Source organism: Mus caroli, chromosome 13 (genome assembly GCF_900094665.2).
Source record: "Mus caroli chromosome 13, CAROLI_EIJ_v1.1, whole genome shotgun sequence".
In the NCBI taxonomy this organism is placed as follows: Eukaryota; Metazoa; Chordata; class Mammalia; order Rodentia; family Muridae; genus Mus; species Mus caroli.
In genome coordinates, this window is record NC_034582.1 from 46,499,573 (window position 1) to 46,512,236 (window position 12,664).

Below are 12,664 nucleotides of genomic sequence, written 5' to 3' on the forward strand. Positions count from 1 at the left end.
CTGCTGCTTCCAAAGTCATCCATCAATGTCCAATTGTTCACCACCCAGCTCCCAGTCCCCAGGATGTGTTGAGAGCCATGGATGAGTCTCAAAGTCCTTCTGTTGCCCAACTCCCCAACACCATCCCACTGCCCACCATATGTGGTTGTGTTTGCCCTACTGAGCTAAGACCCAGTTGGGGGCAGGGCTTGTGCTGAACCAAGGGGTAACCGCATCAGCTTGGTCTCTCTCTTTCTCTGTTCATGGGATCCTACGAGAGACTTCAGGTCCTCACATTAATCTTCTGACTCAGTCGGTCTTGACGTGGCCATTGGCCAGGGCTGGTGGGCTGGCAGCTTCCCCAGGCTCTGCGTCCTTGTCAAAGCGCAGGCGGAGGGTGTTGTGGATGATAAACTGCTCCATGATGAGGGCCCCGCAGAACCAGGGCACAGCATACTCCAGGGTAATGAGGTCCATGAAATCAAAGTCGAACTGGGAGTAGTCCCAGGGACAGGTGTTGAACTGGCGTAGGACAAAGCCGGTGGTGAATTCCCACAGGTAGGTCCAGAGTGTGTAGATGACACAGCGCACCAGAAGAGGACAGCAGCCACGCAGACGCAGGTACATGTGCTCCACGATCAGGATGGAGGTGCCATAGATGAAGAGGGCCCACACAGTCGTGACTCCCGGGAACTTCCAGTTAAAATTCACCACAAATTCCCAGGCCGCTGTAAACATCACCTCGCAGAAGTAGCCGTGGATAGCATATAGGTACCAACGGGACAGCGCTGTCAGGGGCTCGGCAGAAGCCATGGTAACAACTGGGGCCTCTTATCACAGTCTTGACTGCGTGGCTGGGAACAGACATCAGGATCACTGTTCAGCTGTGTCCCAATTTAACCTCGTCTTGGTATCAGACTGGACCTTGACGCCATTCTCAGAAATGTAGACAAGCATTCACACCAGTGCTCAGTTAATTCTTGACTGGCTGAAGGATGGCTTTCATGTGTCTAGGCTGTGGTCCAGCTAGTCCACAGATGGCTATCTCCTAACAGAAGGTCCAAGGATCCAATAGCTGTTCAGTCCACAAGGCTGGATGTCTTGCCTGGTCTTCAGTGTACATCAGGATCCAGTAGAAGTAGGCTCTAATGCAGTAAAGAATGACTTAGCAGCAGGATAGATGAACGTGCCAGTGAGAGTGAGGGCAAGCAGGCAAAAAGCCTGTATGTTTGATTCTAACTACGTTCACCTTTCTGGAAAAAAAAAAAAACAACTAAAACCATTCCCTTAACCTTTCTGCCTAAAATTATTTGAATCAAACTGGGAATTCCATAAAGTCATTAATTCATCTAAACAGCATTAACTTATGAAAGTTCATCTTCATGTTGATCTGCAAGAAACTTGCCCAATAGGGTGGGCCGATGCCCAGGCATCATCAGCCTATGTGATAGTGACAGGAAAGGCGTGTCAGCAGTGAGAAGCAATCCTGGGACAGAGCCTCTGGGACTGTGCCTCTCCAGAGTACCTCTGCTCCTGCAGAACCCACAACACAGTGACTTCCGGTCTCTGTTTGCTCTGTTTATGACCAAAGCACAACGAATACCCCGAGGCATTCGTTCTTATCACCATCCAAGGAAAAGATATCTACAGGCTGCAGGCACTCAGAGAAGAGTGGCCATAGATGGGAACAGGGAAGGAAGGCCTCCTACTGTTTTGTGGGATAGAAATAACATAATTTTTTATTTGCTTGGGTTTTTTTTTGAAATCTAGACACTCTCCATCTAAATTTTCCTTCTGTATCTATAATCTTTTAAAAATTTATTTTTGCTTTTAAGTATGAGTAGGTATGTGTCTCTGTGTGCACAGGAGCCCAAAGAGGACAGGCAGGTTGTTAGAATCCCTGCAGCTGGAGTTACAAGCGTTGTGAGGCACACGTTTGGCTACTGGCAACAGAACTGGGGTCCTCTGGAAGAGCAACAGGCACTTTTAATTGCAAAGCCGTCTCTTCAGCCTTTACCATCTTTTTTGTAAAACTATTACATAAGAATATAGCTATTACAACTTACAGAATTTAAATTTTTAGTAAGATGTTAAACTACCATATCAAAACCCAGAAGGAATATTATAAAAGTGTTCATTGTGTCTTTCTCATGCATATTGATTGCTTAACTGTGCATGATCTTAGCCAAAAAAAGAAAAAAAAAAAAACACCCAAGAGGTAATTATTTAATTAATTCTACCATAAGTACTGTTACTGCTTATCTTAATAGTTCTATCGCTGTTTTGTTTAAATAATATAAATAATAGCACTTATGCAGCAGGGAAACAAGAAATTCATATAATACATAATTCCAAATAACACATCTACTACACAGACAAATACATAAAATCCATGTACAATATAAAATACATATATACCACATGAGAACTATTTTAAAAGATGTGTTGCAATTTTAATTTTATGTTTCTGTGTCTGTGTCGCTCTCTGTGTGTGTCTGTGTGTGTGTGTGCCACATATGTGAGGGTACCTGGGAAGGCCATTGAGAGCATTGGGTCTCCTGGATCTGGAGTCACAAGCAGTTATGAGCTGCCTAACAAAGGTGTTAGAGGTCAAACCTGGTCCTCTTGAAGATCAGCAAGTGCTCTTAACCACTGGGCCGTGTTTCCAGTTCTATAACAATTATTACATATTATGTTTCTTAATGTCATAAAAACATCTTCAGCTCTCAGCTTAATCCAGCCTAGAGCCTTCTGTGAAGAGAAGCTTCAAGTAAGAAACTGCCTAGATTGGATTGGTCTAGCAGCATGTCTGCAGGAGATCGCTCTGATTGTTAATTGATGTGGGAGGGCTCAGCCCACTGTGGGCAGCACCATTCCCTGGACAGGTGTTCCTGGGTTATCTAGGAGAAGTAGCTAAGCATAAGTCAGTGAGCCAGTCAGCAAGCAGTGTTCCCTCGTGGTTTCTACTTCAAGTTCCTGGTTGAGAGTTCTTGCCCAGATTTCCCTCAATGTTGGACTGTGACCTAGAAGTGTAAGCCAAATAAATCCCTTCTTTCCCTAAACTGTCTCTGGTGGCAACAGAAAGCAATCTCAAACTTGTTCTAAAACAATAGTCACCCTAGCAAGAATTCAGATGTCTGAAAGCACAGGGCTGCCTGATTCAGAGAATTGAAGTCCAGGGGGACTGAGCCAGGGAGAAGAAGCAGTTGAGAGGTTGTCTTCTAGATAAATAATCAGGAGTATGAACTTGTACCTGCACATTTGCACACATCTCAGAGAGGACAAAGGAGAATACTGCATAGACTTGTTGGGGGATCTAGTGAGCTACTTTAAATTTGCTTCCTCTCAAGGTCAAAGGGTTAGAGATGAAGAGTGTATTAGTCTGGTTTCATTGCTGTCACAAAACACCTGATGCAGACAATTTATGAAGAAGAGGTTTCTTCAGCTTGTAGTGTTAGAACCTGGAAGGTCCTATTGGCTCAATCTCTGGCTGGGAACTCAACAGTGGAAGACAGGCAGCTGAGGGAGTCAGAGATCATGCTTTGAAAGAGAAATCAGAAAAAGACTTTGGCGAGAACTCAGGAGACAAGAACTTCCTTCCACAGGCAAGTCTCAACAACTCGAGGACTTACCATTAGACTCCATTTCCGTAAGTATCACCACCTCTCACGTTGTCAGGATGATGGCCAAGTTCCCAACATACACCCCTGGGAAACAAACCACATCTGAACCATAGCAGTCAGAATGCAGGTGGGGTCCTTTCCCTGTGGGGATATCAAGTCTCTCTAAGAGCAGAACGTGTGTTAGGCTGTGGCGTGTGTCCAAGACAGCTTTGTATCTTGAAAAGAAAGAAATGAGATATGAGGAAGTCAGAACATCTTGGAAGAATGAAAGGACATGGCGAGGCTGATGAATAGAAGGTTAAAGAAATACTGCTCTTCTGTTTGTGCAACTGGGGCAGGCTAGGAACCTTGGCTCCTATGGGAAGACAGGAAGAAATTGAGCCTTGCTAAAGAAGACAGGATTGGAATTCTTTTTTTTTTTTTTTGAAGTATAAATAGATCTTGAAGATCGCTAAAGGGAGCATCTGCTTTCTCTAGTGTCGGAATTCTGTATTGCAGAGAATAGCCATGCAAGGAGGAGATATAAAAAAATAAATAAATAAGAAGAAAATTCGGAATGGAGACAAGAAGAATGGGCGCCGTTGCCTAGCAACTCATGAGCAAGAAATAGCAGTAGCCGCTGATGGAAGACAAGCGCTGAGTGTGTAGCCCTTCACACTCAGCCATGAAGAGAGAACAGCCCTGCTAATAACCACTGATGAAGAAGGAGAGGGATAGCCTGCAGAGAAGCCCAGAGAGCTAGCGATGGAGATAGATCACTCACAGCCTCTGTGGAACTGTACAGTTAGCAAGGACAGGGCCTATGCCTTGTACATGCAGAACCTGTGTTCTATCCTTGAGCTGTAGCCCCAGCCTGAGAGAGAGCCAGAGTTAGCAGCAGTTGTTGACTCCTTCCTTCCTTCCTTCCTTCCTTCCTTCCTTCCTTCCTTCCTTCCTTCCTTCCTATCTCTCTTTCTTTCTTGCTGTTGTTTGCTTGATTAAAATTTTTTTACATTTATTTATTTATATTATGGTGTGTGTGTTGGTGTGCACATGGAAGTCAGAAGACAACCTTCTGAGTTAGTTCTCCCCTTATATCGTGTGAGCTTTGGGTATGAAAGTCAGGCCTGGTGGTAAGGGCTGAACCACCTCCCTAAACCAGTTTGTTTGTTTTAGGCAGGTTCTTATGGAGCTCAGGCTGGCCTCAAACTCTTGATGTAGTCCAGCATGACCTTGAATTTCTGTTCCTCCTGTCTCCATCACTTGAACGCTGGGGTTGAAGGATGGACTGTCACACCTGGTTTATGTGGTACTGGGGATGGAACCCGGGCTTTGGAAATCCCTCTGCACAGAATCCAGGAAGAAGCAGCCAAGCTGGGGAGAGGGAGCCAGGCTACCCTTTGCAAGTCTCCCATCATGCAAGCCACACGGTTGCCATGGAGTCCTGGGCAGGCAGATGGCTGCATCCTGCTGCTCTGTAGTCAAGGAAGTCCCCGTGAGACTGGGTGCCACCCTCAGTACAGTCCATCCTGCTGAGTCTTGTCTTGTGTGGGCTGAAGGAGGCCAAGATCTACGAGGTCCTGACTTTGGAAGCAGGACTGTGTCTTACTTTATTTATTAAGTGGTGTGTGGTACATGCATGCGCTGATGGTAGTGGTGAGGGGGATGAGTGGAGCATTAGGTGTCCTGCCTGCTCACTCTCACTTATTCCAGAGAGGGTCTCCCTGAGCCCCAATGGTCTCCTGTCTCTGACACCCTCAACCCAAGCACTGGGTTATAGGAACACTCATAGCCACACCCAGATTTTTGTGGTTGCTGGGGATTCACATTCAGACCTTCTTTGAGGGTTTTTAAAACCTCTGTGCCATCCCTTCAGTCTCCCATGTGTGCTACTTTACCAAGTTCCTCTACTGTGGAATGCATAGGTGGCCACCCACTCGACAGTGGCTCATCTTACAATTTCCTGACGCCGCAGAAACGTAGGCATACAACCTCTGTTGGCTTTCACGGTAGTCGTCAATGAATTACAGGACTTCTCTACTACTCTACTGTAAAGCAAGCTTTCTTCGAGATGATTTTGGCCAACCATGTTCTAACCAAAGTAGGCAAGGCTTGGTTGTATGAATCTTTTCAGAGTTGATTTGTTAGATTTATTTGTGGTGCTGGAGATGGAACTCAGGGCCTTAGAGTGTATGGTACAGTTGAAGTACACCAGCCCGACGCACATACATGCGTGCGAGGCCCCACACAGTACTCTGTGTGTACGTGCATACGTGTGCGTGCGTGCGTGTGTGTATGTTTATATATACAGCACAGCTGTGGAGTAGCTGGAAATGTTAACCTGGACCACTCACACACCGTTTCTCCAGGGGATCACGTGCAGATTGCACAGGTGAGCTACATGCCCATCCTACCCTGCTGTAGATCGGATTCAGTTTGTTTGCCATTCAGTGCCAGCCATCCTCAAGGGTAGACACCCGCAGGGTTCAACCAAAGAGAAACGCAGTTTTTTGAGGTGGCAGAGTAGAAGGACCAAACGGTGCCAGGTTAGGTGAGAGCAAAGGTGAGCCCGAGCGTCTGTTCGGAAAACATCGAGGGGACAGCTGAGAAGATATGAACATCTGAACGGAAGGAAACATCTATCTGTCTGTCTATCTATCTATTATCTACCCATCTGTCTATCTATCTATCTATCTATCTATCTATCTATCTATCTATCTACCTATCTTTGTCGGCCAGAGTCTTACTGCAAAGCCCTGGCTGGCTTGGAACTTGTTATGCAAACCAGAAAAGCACCTTGCTTTTATAAAGCTGTTTGTTTTCCCTGTTAGAAAACAAACCCAAGACTTCATGTTTTCCAGACAAGCGCTCTATCAGTGAGCTACATCCTATCCTAACGACACATTCTTAGGGCCTGCTTTTGCTTCTATTTGAAAGCATGTTTGTGTACCCTGTGTGCATTGAGTGGAGGTCAGAGGTTGGCGTCCTGCCCCAGCCAGTCTCTATGCGCTTATAGAGGTAGATCTGAACCCAGAGCTCTGATATTCATGCTTAAGCAGAAAACATTTCACTAAATGAGTCTGATCCTATTGCTGGAGAGAGAGAGAGAGAGAGAGAGAGAGAGAGAGAGAGAGAGAGAGAGAGAGAGAGAGCGCATTCCATGGCTTCTCAGGGAATTGTAAGAACAGGAAATGGCTGTCCTTCCCGTTGAACTTGCCTTCCCAGTCTGCAGAACTTATACCACCAAGTTTCTCCTCTCACCAGACTGCTCCCAGCACAACGGTCATTCACCTTCTGAGGTGACATCACCAAAGCCACGTCCTTACTCCCTGGCTCTCTTTCTCCCTCAGTTTAAAGACTGTTCTAACTAACATTTCCAGCAAAGCCTGTACTCCTTGTGTGTCTTTTTTTTTGTTGTTGTTGTTGTTGTTGAGCCCTCCCTCCTTCACCAGCTGAGGGGTGGGAGCTCTCTGAGACTCCTGTAACAGAATCCAGGTCATTATGCAGAAAATATTGAGCATAACCCCCAAGAGGCAAAGCCTTAGGCCGGAAGGTAGGATTAAGAGCAGCCAAGAACTAGAGAGCAGGCAAGTTCAACGGGAAGGACAGCCATTTCCTGTTCTTACAATTCCCTGCGTGGGTCTAGTTAGAAGAGGTGGTGAGAGGCTGGGGAGGAAGAGTCCCAGGCTTCAGGCTTGTCAGGGTAAGTCCCAGAATGATCAGGGGGACCTACTTGGCCTCATCCTCACAGCACTTGAGGGCTTCTTCACTTCCGGGCCTCCTCGATGCAGGCCTCCTCACTTACGGACCTCCTCACTGCAGGCCTCTTCACTTCAGGGCCTCCTCACTGCAGGCCTCTTCACTTCAGGACCTCCTCACTACAGGGCCTCCTCACTACAGGGCCTCCTCACTGCAGGCCTCTTTACTTCAGAGCTTCCTCACTGCAGGCCTTTTTACTTCAGGGCTTCCTCACTGCAGGACCTCCTCACCGAAGGCCTCCTCACTGCAGGGTCTCCTCACTGCAGGCCTCTTCACTTCAGGGCCTCCTCACTACAGGGCCTCCTCACTGCAGGCCTCTTCACTTCAGGGCCTCCTCACTACAGGGCCTCCTCACTGCAGGCCCCCTCACTGCAGGCCTTTTACTTCAGGGCTTCCTCACTGCAGGACCTCCTCATTACATGGCCTCCTCACTGCAGAGCCCTGCTCTGTTGCTTTGCCTTTGAGGAAAGGGGATGGATGGGCAGAGGATGGAGTGGTATGTGAGGTGTTGTATGTAAGTGTGAGGGTGTGGATGTGTGTAGTTATATATGAACATGAGAGTACACACAGGGAACTTTGCACATGTGGCTGAGAGAACATGTGTTGTTTAATGCCCATGTGTGTGTGTATGTGTTTCTGTAAGTATGTGAGCAATGACTCATGACAGAAGTCTGTCACTTGGCCACAGCTTGCCTGGGCTGGCACTCCCCATCCTTGGGAAAGGAACAGGGACCCATTCCCTGCATTGACACTGTGCACCTCCATCACTTCATGGTGTCACCTGAGCAAGACCCTCACAGGGGATAAATTGAAATCCACTTGATGTTTGTGGTTTTGAGTAAAAGCTTGTGCCCCATCTCTGAGCTCATGTCCTCAAGAATGACCTGAAACTGTCTATATCAGGATATCCAGGGCGTCTCTGCTTCGCTTTGTCCACCCAGCTCCAGCCGACAGGACCCTGTGATCCAGTACCTCCATGGATGGGGACAGAAGTGAGAGAAACCCACACTCCGTGACTACTTCAAGTGTATACAATATGGTTAGGACCCAGAACAATCGGATCTAGTAAATAAAATGCAGAGATGATGTCCAATAAGCAATGATGTCGTTCTAGGAAAAGCTTAACCTTATCACACATGCTTGTCCGCAAGCTTCACTCTCTAATCGCCCTCCTTCCACAGTGGGGCCTCTGCTCTCCTCCCACCCACCTCCCTTCTGCCTCGCCAGTCAGGTTCTCTCCAGAGCCAATCCTAGATCAGTTAGCAGCCTGTCTGTGCTGGCGACTATTCAACGGTCAAGTCGACAGGATCTAGAATCTCACAGGAGGCGTGCTTCTGGGCATGACTGGGTGATATTATCTTCATGGGGCTGGCCTCTGGGTGTGCTTTTGAGGGATTATCTAGACGAGGTTAACTGAGGCAAGAAGACTCATTCAGTGGGGCACCATTCTGTGAGCTGAATAAGATGCAGAAGGAGGGTGAGTGGAATGGCTCAGTGAGAGCCTGCTGAGAGCTTGGTGACCTGGGTGCAACTCCAGGTCAGAGAAAGGAGAGGACTGGCTTCATAAAGTTGACATTTGGCCTCTAGATACTCATAGTACACATGCCCACACACCGTCATCATCACCATCATCACCATCATCATCACCACCATCATTATCACCATCACCCCCATAATCACCACCATCATCACGACATAAAACAGTATGTTTTAAAGTGAAATTAAGCCCTGCACCAGCATTCCCCCCTTGACTGTAGATATGATGTCACCCACCACTACAACTTCTACCCTTGAGCTGTGGACCAGAATAAACCAGAGCCAGTGGCTTTGGTCAGTGTATTTATTACATGGGGGGGGGGGTTGGGGGAGAGGGGGAGGATAACAAATGCACCATCCACAAACATTCAGTGTGTGTGTGTTTTAGAAATGCAAGGACAAGGACGGGCGTGGTGGAGCACGCCTTTAATCCCAGCACTTGGGGAGGCAGAGGCAGGTGGATCTCTGAGTTCGAGGCCAGCCTGGCCTACAGAGTGAGTTCCAGGACAGCCAAGGCTATACAGAGAAACCCTGTCTCAAAAAAAAGAAAGAAAAAAAAGAAAGAAAGAAAGAAAGAAAGAAAGAGAAAAGAAGAGAAGAGAAGAGAAAAGAAAAGAAAAGAAAAGAAAAGAAAAGAAGAGAAGAGAAAAGAAGAGAAGAGAAAAAAGAAGTGCAAGGACAGATCTTAAAATCAGCACAGCTATGATCTGCTCACACCCGGAAACTCTCATTCTTCCATGCCACCCCCTGCTGTCCAGTGAGAGCTCAATTCCCTCCAGTTTGGGGGGAGGCAGAACTTCCATAGCTTGATAAACAACATCTGAACAAGATGCTCACAGTGCAGGTCTCCAAGCCTTGTCTCTTTCTTTGCCCCTAATGACCAAAGTCAACCTTGGGTGTCTCCATCAAACACTTGCCACACTTTTTTGAGACAGGGTCTCTCACTGAACCTGGAGCTTGCCCATGCAGCTGGAGCAGCTGGCTATGGAGCCCAGGGGTCCCGCAGTCTCCAGTCTCTGTCCCCACCCCCACCCTCCATGCTAACGTTACTGGCACATGCTGCTACTATAGTACTTCCTTTTGCTTTGTCTTAAGGGCATGGGTGCCCGGGATCTGAACACGCCTGTAGGGCAAGTGCTTTGCCTACTGAGCCCTCTAATGATTCAGCTATTAATGGGCATCTGGGTTGTAGCGCATTGTAGCTTCTATGAACAATGTTGCCGTGAGCATGGACATGCAGGTACCTCCGTGTTACGTGGACTTAGATTCCTTTGGGTATAGCAGGGTGTGTTCTAGCCGGAGCACATGGAAGTTCTATTTTTAAGTTTCTAAGGAGCCTCTGCACTGGTTTCCATGGTCACTGGGCTGAGTTACATCTTCATCCCGTTGTAGGGGTTCTTTAACGCACTCAATGTGAAATGCAATCAGCCATTGTTTCCGGATCACTGAAGAAGAGATCGCAACACAGGTTTGCTTTGCTTTCTCTCATGGCTAAAGATGCTGAAGTTTTTTGCCTCTCTGTGTTTGGATGCTTGTGTTTCATCTTCTTCTTCTTCTTCTTCTTTTTTTTTTTAGAATTCTTATTTATTATTTTAAAAGTTATTTTATGTATGTAAAGCTAAATATGTCAGAATATACCTGTCACTTTTGTACTTGAGAAAGAAGGATTAACATGAGTCCAATGCCAACTTTCCCTACAAAGTAAGAATGTATCCCAACACATGGTGCGCGGGGAGGAGAGGAAAAAAAGAAATAAAGAACCGCACACCTTTAATCCCAGCACTCAGAAGGCAGAGGCAGGCGTATTTCTGAGTTTGAGACCAGCCTGGTCTACAAAGTGAGTTCCAGGACAGCCAGGTCTCGAAAAAAGAAAATGAAAAGAAATAAAATGAAAAAGCTTAATAGCTGGGATGTGACTCAGTTTCTATAGCAATATCATGATAAAGCAGTGGGCTTAATACCCAGCCCTGCATAAACCTAGATATGGTAATACAGGCCTATAATCAACACTTGGAATACAGAGGCAGGAGGTTCAAGGCCAGGCTTAGCTACAGAATAAATTTGATGGCAGCCTAGGTTAAATGAGACTCTTCTTCAAATAATAATCATAATTTTAAAAGTACTATGTGATGGTGTTAGCAGATGAAATAATGCAGAGATGAATTAAGAAAAAGTAATCTGGGCTGCAGAGATAGATGGCTCACCAGTTAGGAACACTGGCCGCTCTTCCAGGAGACCCAAGTTTAATCCCCAGCACCCATATGGGAGCTTACAACTGCCTGTTACTCCTGTTCCAGGGGATCCAATGCCATCATAGAGACATACAAAATAAATTATCTAAAAAATAAATAAAAAGAAAAACTAATCTGTCTACTGCCCAATCCTCTCTTCTTTCCTACCCCAGGTAACTGCCTTTGACGTCCTGGCATGCCCTAGATTTTTAGATATGTATAGGGCTTTCTCTTTGATTTCAACATTTACAACATACGAGTATGTATAGGGATGCCTGGTTTGTGATAGAAAAAGAATCACATTACGTAGTTCACTCAACTCTACATTGAGTGGTTACATGATCACTTAACTCTACATTGTAGTTTATCTAAATCACTATTCTCCCTCCATCTCTAGGGGAGATACATTTATTCACATAATTGTTGGTCATGTTACAGATATTAGGTAATTATTATAAATATCATGTTTGAGAAAGACTTTATGTAGCCCAGGCTGGCCTTGAACTTGCCGGTTCTCTTGCCTCAGTCTTCAGTGCTGGGATTATATGACAGTGACTTGCTTTGTGTTGAGTGTTGAGCGTGTTAGGGTTCTCCCTTGGCATACAAAATAAGCCAGAGGCAGGAGGAGAATGGAAACTCGGTATCTTAGTTAGGGTTCCCAATGCTGTGAAACCATGACCAAGGCAAATCATAAAAGGTAAAGATTTAATGGGGGCTGGCTTACACTTTCAGAGCTTCAGTCCATTATCCTCATGGCTGGAAGCATGGCAGTGTGCAAGCAGACATGGTGGTAGAGAAGGCGTGTTTCATCTTCTTGAGTGCTGTCCGTTCAATTCTTTATCTATTCCACACACTAATCCCTCAGGCTTCTGTAGAATAGGCCTTGTCTATGTTGATGGCTTCACATTGCTTTAATGTGTAACTTCTGTGTGAGGAGGAACTGTGCCCCCTCCGCGCCTCACAGAGCTGGGCCATGGCATGGAGGGAGGGTCGGCTCTGTCTGACCTGTTGTTGCTCCAGCCTCACCTTCCTCCTGGCAGAGCTGCCCTGTTAGTTGATAATCTGACGTCACATCTTCAGATGGACTCCTCCTCCTCTTCCTTCTCCTTCTCCTCCTCCCTCAAGGAATCAGGGTTGGATGGCTTAGTCCTCCAGGGAGCACGGCTTCCTTCCATCACAGCCTCTGCCCATGTAAACATGCGGTCATGCCAGCAAACCTGTGGTGAAATCGAAGACGCAATCGCTCCGTAGCTGTGGAGGAAGGACAGAACCCAGGGGCTGGCTTGGCTCAAGAGAATAGTTACTAAGCAAATCACAGAGAGACCTGTTCTTGGCTTTGTCCCAGGAAAGAAGAAAGGAGGATAGGCAGAAACTCTGGGAGAATGGACAGAGGGACAGCTGACAGGCAAGCAAGGTGTGGGTGTGAGTGTATGAGAGAGAGATAAAGAGACAGAGAAAGTCAGAGACAGAGACAGTGAAAGGCAGAGAGACAGGGACAAAGAGACAGCTGTCAGGCAAGCAAGGTGTGTGTGTGATGTGCATGTTTATGTGTAAATG

General features: G+C 46.5%; 1 protein-coding gene across 1 annotated transcript; it reads right to left on the reverse strand.

Annotated features, from left to right (window-relative positions):
• Positions 1–288: 288 nt before the first annotated feature.
• On the reverse strand, positions 289–898 carry LOC110307552 (transmembrane protein 229B-like). The gene has a single exon (XM_029468168.1). It carries the CDS (start codon positions 790–792, stop codon positions 289–291), a length of 504 nt encoding a protein of 167 aa, XP_029324028.1. The 5' UTR covers positions 793–898.
• Positions 899–12,664: the final 11,766 nt, after the last annotated feature.